The sequence below is a fragment of the Oryctolagus cuniculus genome, chromosome 16, assembly GCF_051225735.1.
Source record: "Oryctolagus cuniculus isolate XC-2025 breed Fujian yellow rabbit chromosome 16, ASM5122573v1, whole genome shotgun sequence".
Taxonomy (NCBI): domain Eukaryota; kingdom Metazoa; phylum Chordata; class Mammalia; order Lagomorpha; family Leporidae; genus Oryctolagus; species Oryctolagus cuniculus.
Window position 1 is genome coordinate 84,062,887 of NC_142882.1, and position 13,766 is coordinate 84,076,652.

At 37.9% G+C, this 13,766-nt stretch overlaps 1 protein-coding gene across 5 annotated transcripts in view; it reads left to right on the forward strand.

Annotated features, from left to right (window-relative positions):
- SLC25A40 (solute carrier family 25 member 40) overlaps positions 1-7,666 on the forward strand; it is a 38,953-nt gene extending 31,287 nt beyond the window's left edge. For 3 of the 5 annotated variants that reach the window (XM_051853376.3, XM_089315853.1, XM_089315851.1), the window contains 3 exons: positions 538-619; positions 5,383-5,481; positions 5,789-6,656. In XM_051853376.3, the coding sequence (XP_051709336.3) occupies positions 538-619; positions 5,383-5,481; positions 5,789-5,898 (291 nt within the window). In that variant the 3' untranslated portion in view covers positions 5,899-6,656. Of the gene's footprint in view, positions 1-537; positions 620-5,382; positions 5,482-5,788 lie in introns of all 5 variants that reach the window. The other 2 variants (XM_051853377.3, XM_089315854.1) reach the window with 1 other exon arrangement.
- Positions 7,667-13,766: the final 6,100 nt, after the last annotated feature.

Below are 13,766 nucleotides of genomic sequence, written 5' to 3' on the forward strand. Positions count from 1 at the left end.
GCATTTTAACTACATTTGATAAACGTGTCAGAACCCATATAAAGAATATAGAACTGAAAGTTCAAAGTGTATTTGCTTTATTTGTTCAATTTTCAAATTATATTTATTGTTAAAACATAAATTTGCTGGGAAATTTTAAATGCTTACGAGCTACTTGAGTTTCTGCTTTAAAATACATACTTTACCTTTATGTGAAATAAGGGAACGATGCAGCACGAGAGCATCAGAAACGGTGAGCGCTGGTTTGGGAGCCACAGAGCTCTGCATGGAATTCTGCCTCTGCTAGTAGCTGTGTGACCTCGGAAAGGAAGGGGACTTTTCCTGAGACCCTTTACTCCAGGTCTTGTGAGAAACACATAAGACACGTATCAGCTTTCTTTAAAGAAAATTTTATGTAAATGTATCTGGTTTTATTTAAAGTTTAGTTTGGTTATGATTTATATTCTTGCTAAGTAATATGCTAATTATAAGAATATAAAAATCTTTTAGGGAAAATCAAAAGGTAGATTTAAAGTAACCAGTATTTCTTTCTGATAGTTTGCAGCTATTGCAACCTTACCATTTGATGTGGTAAAAACACAAAAGCAGACACAGCTTTGGACGTATGAAACTCATAAAAGTAAGTTTAATTATATTTAAAGTGCCATTGTTGTTTTTCCACCATTTTTGTTTTTTTTTTTCTTCTTTAATGAAACTAATAAATGTATACCATTAGAATGGAATACCCAGAAAATTTACTCTAAGTCCCCCAAAAATTGAGATCTTAAGGTCTAATTTTTCTTTAAAGATTTATTTAAATTTACTTGAAAGGCAGAATGACAGAGAGAGAGCAAGAGCAATCTTCCATCCGTGGATTCACTCATCAGTTAAGTCTCATATCTACTTAAAGATAATTCGGGGCCGGTGCTGTGGCGCAGTGAGTAGGTAAAGCTGCTGCCTGCAGTGCTAGCATCCCATATGATGCCAGTTCCACTCCTGGCTGCTCCGCTTCTGACCTAGCTCCTGCTGATGTGGAAGACTCTGGAAAAGAGTAGAGGATGGCCCAAGTACTTGGGCCTTTGCACCCCTACGTGAGACCTGAAGGAAGCTCCTGGCTCTTGGCTTTGGATCAGCACAGCTCCGGCCATTGCAGACATTTGAGGAGTGAACCAGCAGATGGAAGACCTCTCTCTGTCTCTCTCTTGAACTCTGCCTTTCAAATAAATAAATAAATAAATAAATAAATCTTTTTAAAAAAAAAAGATGAATCATCTTTCTTTTCTTATTAATTTGAGAAACAGAGGGTGAATGCTGCCATCCACTGCTTCACTACCCAAACGGCTGTAGCATCTAGGGTTAGGCTGGGCGGGAGCCAGGTCTCCAGTGTAGATGGTAGGGATTCAGATTACTTGGGCCATTGGTACCTCCCAGAGTCTGCGTCAGTGGGAAGCAGGGAGCTGGAGCCATGAATGGAAGCAAGGCACTCTGATGTGGGACTGGGCTGAGTATTTCCCCTCCCAGAAGAATGTTATCTTTGTCACTCAAAGGTTGAGGTGGTTTATGGTATTTTTCCTACAGTTTGTTTTCCAATCTGTTTCAAATTTCCACCTTTTTTCTGAGTATTTCAAATAAACCAATAAAATAAAATTAAACAAGTCAGGATAAAGAATGGGAAATTACTGGGAAACTTTTTTTTCTCTTAATATGCTTTTTGTTAGTATGTATATATTCCGTTATTTTTTTGTGTTTTTAACTCCCTGTCTTTTCTACCTATTATCTATTTTTACATCTTTTTGTCCTCTAACTTTTTCTAGGAAAAAAATCTACTTTTATAGACTCCCCTGTCCACATTTTTCTCTGTAGAAAGTATGGCAAACTATTAGGAAATCACCTATTACAAAATCGTGTTATGGGACTGGTGTTGTAGCACAGAACCAGTGGATGGAAGCCCCCTCCCTCCCTCCCCTCCCTCCCTCTCTCTGTCTCCCTCCCTCCCTCCCCCACCCCGTAACACTGATTTTCAAGTAGATAATTAAGTCTTTAAAGAAAAAAAATTGTGTTATGTAACTGTCATGGTAACCTATTACAATGTAAATTAATTGTTCTAACCTGTGACATCAGTATTTTGAATAGAAAGCAAAATTACAATGTTGAAAGAAACTTCAACTGTAGACCTCTACAAATTACTCTGCAAAGGTTTTTTATCAAGACTTATTTAAGTTACGAACTATTTCTATAACTTGTGATAAAACAGCCCATAATCAGTTCCATGATTTGTGTTATACATTATTTATCCCCACCTAAGTAACCCAGATCCATTTAAAAGTGTGTTCCTCCATCCCACAGCTTAGCTATACCAAATCCCTTACCTCTAAGCCAAAAACAAAGTATGAAGTGTTGCACACAGAGTGATGGTGAGATCCATGTAAGAATCTGATCTATCAAACCACTCAGACCACTTCTTCATGTTTTACCCATTAGTTACTGATTGAGTGCCTACTGCCAGGCACCATGCTGGGTACAGAGATCAGACAGCATCAGACTCTCAGAGAGCACATAACCCACTCAAGAGGCTACATCTAGAAGCACATTAGGATATAGTAAGTGCCAGGTCCTATAATAAAGATAACTTTTCCCTCATATCTAAATGCATCATTTATATGTTAAAAATTTAATCTAGTGCCAGCTTTTTTATTTTTATTTTTAAATTTTTTTAAATATTGATTGATTTAAGAAGTAGAGTTACAGAGGGAGAGACAGAAATCTTCCATCTGCTGGTTCACTCCCCAGATGGCCACAACAGCTGGATCTGGGCCAATCCAAAGCCAGGAGCCAAGAACTTCTGGATCTCTCATGTGGGTATAGGGGCCCAAGGACTTGGACTGTCTTCTGCTGCTAACCCAGGTGACAGCAGAGAGCTGGATCAGAAGTGGAGCAGCCAGGACTCGAACCGGTGCCCAAGTGGGATGCCAGCACTACAGGCAGCAGCTTTACCCACTAAGCCACAGCCCTGGCCCCAGCTTTTTTAATTTTTAAGGTTTTTTTTTTTTTTTTTTTTTTTGACAGGATTAGACAGAGAGAGACATAGAGAAAGGTCTTCCTTTTTCCATTGGTTCACCCTCCAAGTGGCTGCCACGGCTGGCACACTGCGGCCGGCGTGCTGCACTGATCCGAAGCTAGAAGCCAGGTGCTTCCTCCTGGTCTCCCATGTGGTTGCAGGGCCCAAGCACTTGGGCCATCCTCCACTGCACTCCCGGGCCACAGCAGAGAGCTGGACTGGAAGAGGGGCGACCGGAACAGAACCGGCGCCCCGACCGGGACTAGAACCCGGTGTGTCAGCGCCGCAGGCGGAGGATTAGCCTAGTTTTTTTTTTTTTAAAGACAGAATTACAGAATGGCAGAAGGATATATATATATATATATATATACACACCACCTAAGTGTCTCTTGACAAGAAAATAGGTAAATCGTGATAACTCATGTAATTCCATGAAATTCAATACCAAATACCAATTAAAATGAATAAGAGGCACACTTCACTCTTCTAAAAGCATACTTTAGATGTATATTGCCATGCCATTTATATAATCAAGATGAAGTATATATCACTTACAAATATATTCAGATATAAAAAACTTAAATACATGTGGCAAATTAAAAAAAAAAGGCCAAGTGGTTTCCTCTGAGGAGAAAGGAAGAATAAGATTGGGTAGGAATATATAGGGGGTTTCAAATTGAATATGAGTGATTGTCTTCACAGTTTAGTAAATTTGAATAGTAAACGTATTTCATGCTTTTCTGTATTTTTGAAATATTTAATAATACAGCTGTTTATTATGCAAGAAGTTGCTTATTACCTGTGAAAATAGCTATTGAATGCTGAAACTTTAGAACCTGACCATTTAGTTGATAATTTTTTGATCATTCTCTTTTCATTAAGTTCATCCTGTTAAAGTGGATACCAGTTTGAGTTCTTGGTATTTGAGTGACTGCAAATAAGTGAGAAGGTACCATTAGCTAAAATCTGCCTTTTGGAGGAGGCAGCACTGGTGTAATTTATTGCCTGACTTGTGTATCTGTTCAGAAAGATTGTAATAAGGCAGGATGTCGCTCCCCCTCTTCGTGGAGGAACGACACTAGACCCTGCGCTGTTCTTTTGTCTGCTCGGCCCTCCCCGGGTTTGCTGCTGGTCCTTCCCGGGTTGGCTGCCGATCCTTCCACCTCCGTGGAAGGGCGGTTCCCCCAGCCACTTTCCCCACTTCCGCGGGGGAGCGGCACACCGCCGGCCGGCTTTCTCAGGGGCTGCTCAGATGTTATCCGGATGTTCCCTTTAGATGTTCCTGGTGCATGTTGTCTCTCTCCTCCTTTATAGTCCTCTTCCACCAATCCCAACTCTGCTACCCACACGCCGAGTACACTGCTCTCCTCCAATCAGGAGCAGGATCAGCTCCTGCAGGTCATCACTCAAGTTGGCGAGAGGCAGCTGCATAGAAGTTGTTTACTCCTCTCCCAGCGCCATATTGTGGGAGAGCAGATGCATAGAATAAGTCTTAATTCCAGTAACTTAGTCTAGTCCAAGTTGCTCCCCACAGCAGGACACCATTGGGGAGAATGAGCTGTTTCCCTGAGAAGCTCTTTTTGAGCAAAAGATTCTTTTAAACTGTGTACAACAACATTTAAATGAAAAATGCTTATCAGAACTTATCTTTTAGATACCCCATAAAGGTTTCTGTACATCTTTTAAAATTTTTATTATGAAACATATTTAAATGACATAGAAAAAATGTAGAATACTGTCATACTACCAAGCTTCAAAAACAAATATTACTGGGGCTGGTGCTGTGGCGCAGCAGGTTAAAGCTCCAGCCTGCAGCACCAGCATCCCATATGGGCGCCGGTTCGAGTCCCGGCTGCTCCACTTCTGATCCAGCTTCCCTGCTAGTGCACCTGGGAAAGCAGTGGAAGTTGGCCTGAATTTTTGGGCCCCTACACCCACATTGGAGACCTGGAAGAAGCTCCTGGCTTCTGGATTTAGATCAGCTCAGCTCCAACCTTTGCAGCCATTTGTGGGGTGAAACAGCAGAAGAAAGACCCCCCCCTTCTGCGTCTGCCTCTCTGTAACTCTCTCTGCCTTTCAAGTAAAGTAAATCTTTAAAAAATTACCAGTTCAAGAGAAGTTTTCTGTGTAGTCCTCCCTGATGTCCAGTTGCTATCTGCCTTCAAACTTAGTCTTTTCCTACTTTTTCTTTTTAATGACTCCAATTGTCAAAAATAAGATTGAAAACAGCTCTTTATACAGAAAATAATTCTGTTGCTGTAATGAAATCATATACCTTCAGAGGTTAAAAATACCACTTTATTTGTAGTATCTATTTAAAATTATTAAATTGTGATTTATAATAGTATTATTTCTTTATTTAGTTTCTGTGCCTTTACAAATGTCAACCTGGGTTATAATGAAGAACATTGTTGCTAAAAATGGAGTTTCTGGATTATTTACAGGTAAAAATATTAACTCTATCAAATCACTGATCAATAACCTAACATAGACATCCAAAAGGAAATTCCAGGTTATATTCCATGTTAAATATTTTTTCCTAAAAATGTTAAATAACACTGGTTTACTATCAGAAATATAACATTTCTATAAAAATGGAGTTGAAGTTAGAGGTTAGAAGTGAACAACTTCATCTATTGTTTGCTACCAGTTTATGGTACAGAATTTTATAAATCATTTAATTACCAGACTAAGGCCAAATAAATTTTTTTAAATAAGGTAAAATTTGTTATTTTTCTTGTCTCTTTTCAGGCCTGATACCTCGCTTAATTAAAATTGCCCCTGCTTGTGCAGTTATGATCAGCACATACGAATTTGGAAAGGCCTTTTTCCAGAAACAGAACACTGGAGGGCAGAACTAGTCATGCTGCTTCATGGTGGTAACGACCGCAGCCAGATGAGGTGGATGCGCGTAGGCAAGCACTGTTTTCACAATCATTTCTTTAGAATGATTTTGTCTTCCTCTCCTAGAATTTAAAAAAATAGTAATTTTTAAATCTCCCTATAAATTATAATTCTAATTTAAAAATAAATTTTTTCCTGTTTTTGGAGATACTTGATATTCCAGAAATCACAAACTGAGTATGCTTCTAAAGAAAAAGGAAATTACTCCTCACGTTGAAAACAATCTGAGAGTTTAACATTGTATGTTTTAGAATAATTTCATTGTACTGGGAATGGGTCAGATACAGCAGCTGTTTTGGATTATGTGTGAATGATGGATATAGTGTATTTCAATCAAGTAGATTACAGAAGGAGTCATTGAATAGCATCAGTCATGCTTACCAAATATTACCTGTCATTGTCTTTAAATCAAAAGCCTGAGTTTTTTTTTTTTTTTTTTTTTTTTTTACTCTCAATCATGTTACTGGTTTAAGGCTTTATATGTATTAGTATTTCTCTGATTACAAATGTGGTTATTTTATGTTTATAAAACAAAATATAATCATTTATGTGATATGGATCCTACCACTTTTGATAACTAAAGACGTGTATCTACTGTTTTGCAGAAGAAAGGATTTTTTTTTTTTGTTACTAAATGTTTACTTTAGTCAAACTTGAGTATGCAGTGGAAAACACTATATTTAGGTAGTAAAAATAAATTGTTTGGGTACTTGAAGGACCTCTTGTTTTTAATCTGAATATCATTGTTTATGGCGTTCCCTAGGTCATTTCTATTGACTTGTTCCAACAAGATGGATGTCATTATAGGTTGAACATAACTAATCCAAAATGTCAAAATCTAAAACTTTTTGAGTATAGATATGATCCCACCAGTGCAAGATTTTATACCTGACCTCATGGTTAAAACACAAGCACACTGAAAATATCACATAAAATTACCTTTAGGCTATGTGTACAAGATATATGTGAATCCTAAATGAATTTCACATTTAGATTTGGGTCCTCTCCCCAAGATAGTTCATTTTATATATATAATATTCCAAAATCCAGAGATTGAAAAGTCTGAAACATTTCTGGTCCCAAGCCTTTCAGATAAGGAAACTCATACATACCAGTCAAAAATATTTTCAAAATATCCTGGATTTTATGCTATTTCACACTGGTATGTTAAACCATAAGACTAACCAAAAAGCTGTTTTCTTCAAGAAAATCGCTTTCAGTCATAGACACGACTAAGTAATTAGCTTTATGTGTAGAAATAAAACAAAACAGATACTATTGCAGGACAAGAAATTTTTTTTATATTTCTGTTTGATACTCTCAGCTCTGTATTCTGGAGGAAAGAGCACTTTATTGCATTTTCTGTGTATTTTAAACAAATGTGAAACATTCCCCCTCCTAAAACACAGTAATATATTTCAGTGACAACTCTTCTCTAGTGTCACTAGGGGAAGCAATGCATTTTGTATTATAGTAGAAAAGTGTTTATATGTTCCAACAGAAGTAAACTGTGTTGTTAGTATAGACCCTTTTCTGTGTATGTTGTCCTGCATTGATTTATCTTAAATTTGCAGTGTACAAATCCATATAAATATAACTACTACTGATCCTCTGTATTTTCATAAAAATATTTTACTTACCTAAAATATTGTTTCTAGGCAAATATTTTCATACAGAAACATTATATAATGCTATAGTGTATATATATTAAAGTTAATTCTGAAACTGCTGTTTACCATCTTTAAATTTACTTTGGTTTTACTATCTTCATTTTTATACCTGATTGGTAGAAAAAGGCGGGAAATTTTCATATGAGGCTTTTCAAAAGCATTTACACACTTAAATATCATCTATAAATACCAAAAAGGTTTCCATCTTCCCCATCCCCAATGCTGTACCTTAAGGAAAATTCTTTATGAATGAAATAGATCTAATTAACTAACAGTTTTTCTAATACATACTACATCCGATATATCTGGATGAAAAGATGGCTAAACTGAAGCTTTCTCTATAGTAAGTAGCTAAGAAGCATTAATATATTAAAATATATCAGCATCAATAAAATTTGCTAGAAATTACTTAAGAGCCTACGTTGTGGCATAGTGAGTTGGGCCACTGGCTGCTCCACTTCCAGTCCAGCTCCCTGATAGTGCGCCTGGGAAAGCAGCAGAACATGACTCAAGTGCTTGGGCCCCTGCGCCCATGTAGAAGAAATGAAAGAAGCTCGTGGCTCCTGGTTCAGCCTGGCACAGCCCAGGCCACTGCGGCCATTTGGGGATTGAACCAGAGGAGGGAAGATCTCTCTCCCTCTCTCTGGAACTCTGCCTTCAAATAAATCTTAAAAAAAAAAAAAAAAGAGAAGAAATTATCTCAGCAGTTTGTCTTAATAATAACCTCTAATTTAAAAATAAAAATTTATTTGTTCATTCAAAAGGCAGAGTGACACAGAGACAGACTGATCGTCCATGTACTGGTTCACTCCCCAAATGACATCAACAACCAGAGCTGGTCCAGGTTGAAGCCAGGAGCCTAGAATTCCATCCAGGTCTCCCAAGGGGGTGGCAGGGATCCAGGTACTTGGGTCTTTTCAACTGCTTTTCCATTACCGAGTAACTGGATTGAAAGTGGAGCCACGGGGACTCTAACTGGTCCTCTGATAGGGGGTGCTGGCATTGCAGAGCGGCAGCTTAACCCACTGCCACAATGCAGCCCCATAATCTCATTTATGAGTACTTATATAAACTTAGTGCATGGAATGACATTAAATTGTTCTCCCAAAACTGTCTTATAAGATAATGGAACACAGTAACAGTGATGAATATTTCCAGATTTCACTTCAGATCAGCAGTTAACTGTCAGCCAGAAGTGCTTCCCACTCTTTTGAATACGTATGTTGAGGGAACTGCAATATTTATACCAGTGTACTTGGTAATGGGATGTTTCTACGGGAAACTGTTTATCTTATTAACATTAGTGTCATCTTTTCTAGCATATATATTTAATTACCTAAATATAAATGTTTAAGAAGTATTTTGAATATTCAAGCATTAGATATCTGTGACCTTTAATATGTACTTTTTAAAAAAAAAATACATATGGGATGGGGCCAGTGCTGTGGCATAGTGGGTGGAGCTGCCACCTGCAGTGCTGGCATCCCATATGGGCACCAGTTCAAATCCCTGCTGCTCCACTTCTGATCCAGCTTTCTGCCATGGCCTGGGAAAGCAGAAGATGGCCCAAGTGCTTGGGCCCCTGCACCCCTGTGGGAGACCAGGAGGAAGCTCCTGTCTCCTGGCTTCGAATCGGCACAGCTCCAGCTGTTGGCGGCCAATTGGGGAGTGAGCCAGCAGATAGAGGACCCCTCTCTCTCTCTCCCTCTCCCTCTCTTTCTGCCTAACTCTGCCTTTGAAATAAAAAAAAATAAATCTTCAAAAATAAAAATAAAAAATATATATGGTGTTAAAATCAATTTTTTTTTCTTCTAGGAAAACTATTCACTGTGTTTAACCGCATTTGACTCCTTTAAACCCTTTTTTCTTTGGCAGAAATTTTAATGATATGAGAAAAAATAGTCTATCAATTTTGAGTTTTCAAAAATGAATTTTTTAGATATGAAACTACTGCTTTTATTTCTTAATATGTCACCATTTATTGAAAAATTTTACATTGCTGGCAATATAAAAAGTGCTGTTGAAGACATTTCAGATATTGTCACTGGCCACAGGAGGTTTCACAGTGAGGAATGAGATGTATGTAAAGGGAATTATGGGAAATCTGAGGAGGAGCTCTTCACTCAGCCTGGGGACAGAGAAGCAGTGGTCTGGAAATCTAAAGCCAAGACTGACAGGCTGTCCAGTTAGACATGCAGGAAGGTGGGAGTCAGTAAGGCAACGGAATTTAGTCCGTGTGGCTTGGTTTTGTTTATGTGGAAAAGCAGCAGATCAAATCTGAAATGCAGTCAGAAACTTGGTATGCCTGGGAGGAACAAGACATCAATGGGAAACCGACTTTTTGGCACAGCTGTATAACAGATTGGTTTTGGAAAGAACTCAAAATAGAGAAAACAGGACTTGAGAGGTAACCTATTTAAAAACGATCTATGGCCTGAAGCGCCAGCACCCCATATGGGCGCTGGTTTGAGTCCCAGCTGCTCCTCTTCCAATCCAGCTCTCTGCTATGGCCTGGAGAAGCAGTAGAAGATGGCCCAAGTCCTTGGGCACCTGCACTCGCGTGGGAGACCTGGAAGAAGCTCCTGGCTCCTGGCTCTGGATCAGCGTCACTCTGACCGTTGCGGACATCTAGGGAGTGGACCAGTGGATGGAAAACCTCTCTCTATCTCTCTTTGCCTCTCTGTAACTCTGTCTTTCTAATAAATAAGGTAAATCTTTAAAAAAAAAATCTAAAAGTTCAGGTGTGTATTAAAATATACTTCTAAAATGGACCATAATGACAAAGATTAATTTTATCTTCCTGGCAATTAAAAAGAACAAATGCTAGAGCTAAGTGGAAGCTGCTTTGCTTACAGAATAAAGTAAACTGATATTAAATTTTAAATCCATAAGGTTAAAACAGCCTTGTGACATTTTAGAGGTAATCCAACACATTAGTTTAGCAGACTCTTGCCATTTTACCTAAGGACAGCAACTTCACAAAGGGCTTTCATTAAGGTGTAAATTGAAGACACAGTTAGAACCATTTGAAAACTTGTATGTAAAATAATGACTTAAATTCAAACTTACCAGGTTACTTGTTTTTTAACTTTCCACCAATCATAATAAATACTGATTTGCATTTGGCAATTACCCGTGGAAAAGTTACACAAATTATTTCATTTAATGCTGACATCATCCTTGGCCCACAAATAGGTGCAAAGAATATGGTAGCGTTTCTGTTTTCTAGGTGAGAAATGAAAGTGGCTATCACATAAATAAACCAGCGTCATTGCCAGCACCTGTACTACATAGATGTGTGCTCTACATCATAGCTGTAAAAGTCACATGTTAAAAATGTGCCATTAGGCAATGATGTCCACATTGAAATAGTATAGGTCACTCAGCGTGGCCTGATAGTGCAATCATGATGTGTGAGGCTGCTGCCAGCTTAATAATGGCATACTGGTTCACAGTTAACCCTGCAGTGTGCATGAACCAGTGACACAGTCATCACTAGGTGTCATTTACTGTATATGATTATATATGCCATACTTTCATATGTCTAGCAGCATAATGGGTTTATTTACACAAACTTCACCACAATGTGAGGAATGTATTGTGACACAATGTTACAACAGCTGGGACATTATGACAGCTCTGATATAACTAGGCAATAAGAATTTTTTTTAAGATTTATTTATTTGAAAGAGAGAGAGAGGTCTTCCATCTGCTGGTTCACTCCCCAACTGGCTGCAACAGCTGGAGCTGCGCTGATCCAAAGCCAGGAGCCTAGAGCTTCCAGGTCTCCCATGTGGGTGCAGGGGTCCAAGGACTTGGGCCATCTTCTGCTTTCCCAGGCTGTAACAGAGAGCTGGATCAGAAGTAGAGCAGCCGGGACTCGAACCTGTGCCCATATGTGATGCTGGCACTGCAGGCGGTGGCTTTACCCAATACACCATAGCACTGGCTCCGGCAATAAGAATTTTTCCACTCTATTATAATCTTGGTGGACCACTATTGGGAGTTATGGTCTGTCGCTTGTTGAAACATCATTATATAGTAAGTAAAACTTTTTTCTTTTTTAATTTGAGAGACAGTGTCCTGATCTGTTGGTCCACTCCCCACATGCCTGCAGGGGCTAGAACTGGGGTAAATCCAGGAGTTCACCTGAGAATTCCTACGTGAGTGGCAGGGACCCAGCTATTTGAGCCATCATGGCTGCCTCCAGACTCTGCATCAGTAGAAAGCTAGAAGCAGGAGCAAGAGCTAAGGATTGAACCCAGCTATTCCAATATAGGAAGTAGGCAGCTTAACTGGCAGGCCAAACACCTGCCTTATAACTACTTTTAAGAAACAATTTGATACAAAATAAAGATTTCTACAATTCCATTTTGATATTAGTGTTTTAGGTGTGGAATAATATGCATTTATCACATTTGTTGTAACAAAAATTCATTGTACCATTTGAATCAGGTTACTCTGTCAAGGGAAAAATAAGACCACTAATGCATGGTACAAAATGTTTAATATACATGCAACAAGTATAGTACATCAAGGCAACAAGTAACATGGAAATATTAGCATATAATTCAGCATTCTTTTGGGGTGAAGACTGTGAAAAGTAAACATTACCACTAAAATTGAAGAATGAGACATACACTGTGTCCTCATGCAAACACTAACAAACTACCTCTAACCAATGTGAAAGGAACTGTGTGGAAACCTGAATTTCACAGTAGCAGATGAATTTCACACCAAGAGCTGCAGAAAGGAGGAAAAGTAATGATCCTCAGATGTCATGTTTAAATATGCACTTAGTAGCATGTTAAGGAACACAAGTTACTGTGTATGTTGGACAAATCTGAAAAGTTATATCAATCTTGGATTTCCTTCTACATTATAAAATGCATGGAAGAAATTTAACATTTTCAAATTACTAAAGGATCGTAAATGTCATAAATGTTCAGAGTGGACTCTGAATAATAAAGCATTTAAATATTCTGATCATTCTTAGGAAAGAGCAGTGGTGCTCAAGGCCAGTGTAAAATTCTCGAAGTTCTCATTGTCTATTTCCTCACTCCTTCCCCAAGTTCCCATTGTTCTCACTGTATTCCTTCCTTCCATCTCCCATGCTGGTTAAACGTGCTTTGAATACCTCACTAACAACAATGTATACAGATTGAGAACAGATTAAAGGTACCATTTCTCAAGAATATTTGCATTTCTACAAATATTAAAGTCTTAAACTACAGATATAAAGCTCTGAGTATGTTCTGACATATCTAAGACAACTTATTTTCAGGGTGGTTTCCAAGCCTCCTTTGAAATGGCACTGTTTGGACTGTCATATGTAAGATGGGCCTTGTTACTATTTGTTATCTTAAATTCCAAATTATGAGACTAGGCTCTAAATATTGTAGAGAACCACCAGACTCCTAAATTTCTAATGCAAAGAATGAATGTTTAGTTTTTCCTGCCCCTTCCCAATAAAATGCATTGTTTTAGGGTGAATATTCTTCTATATGTGAAAACTACTAAGACTGGATTTTATTAATTAAAAAAAAAAATACCATATGAAGTCCCCAATCAGAACTGTGAACTCCTCATGTAAACAATGTATAAAACTTCTTTGGCACAACTAATCATGTTTTCCTCATATTACTTACTATAGAAAATATATTTCATACACTTTCAATATGGTAGAATTTTAAGGGACAAATGTAGCTGTTTCAAAAACTGCAGAAAGATTTAAAATGGAGATCCTATATATTAAAAGAAGAAAAATTTACCTTAGAAGTGTACGAATTTTTAGCATCAGTGTTTAAATGGGTTGATGGCATGATGAGTGATAGAAACTGTAAAACATACATGACACCATTCTTGCATACAAGAAAAAGCACTATATGTCAGATGTATAAAATTTACTGTTAAGTATAGTGATTACCCACTAATCTTTGTTTAAAAGATTCTCAAATCCTCAAACTTGAAATCCTTCCCAATATACTTTTTAAACATTCGTTCTAATTTTGAAGTGTTTCCAACTTTTGAGACATACTTGATCATATTTTTAGTAGATAATCTCTTAAGAAAATCCTGGGAAAACAAAGATAAGTTTATTCAACTTACCCATATTCATATAAAATACTTTCCCCATGGCCCTAGTAAATTAAGTT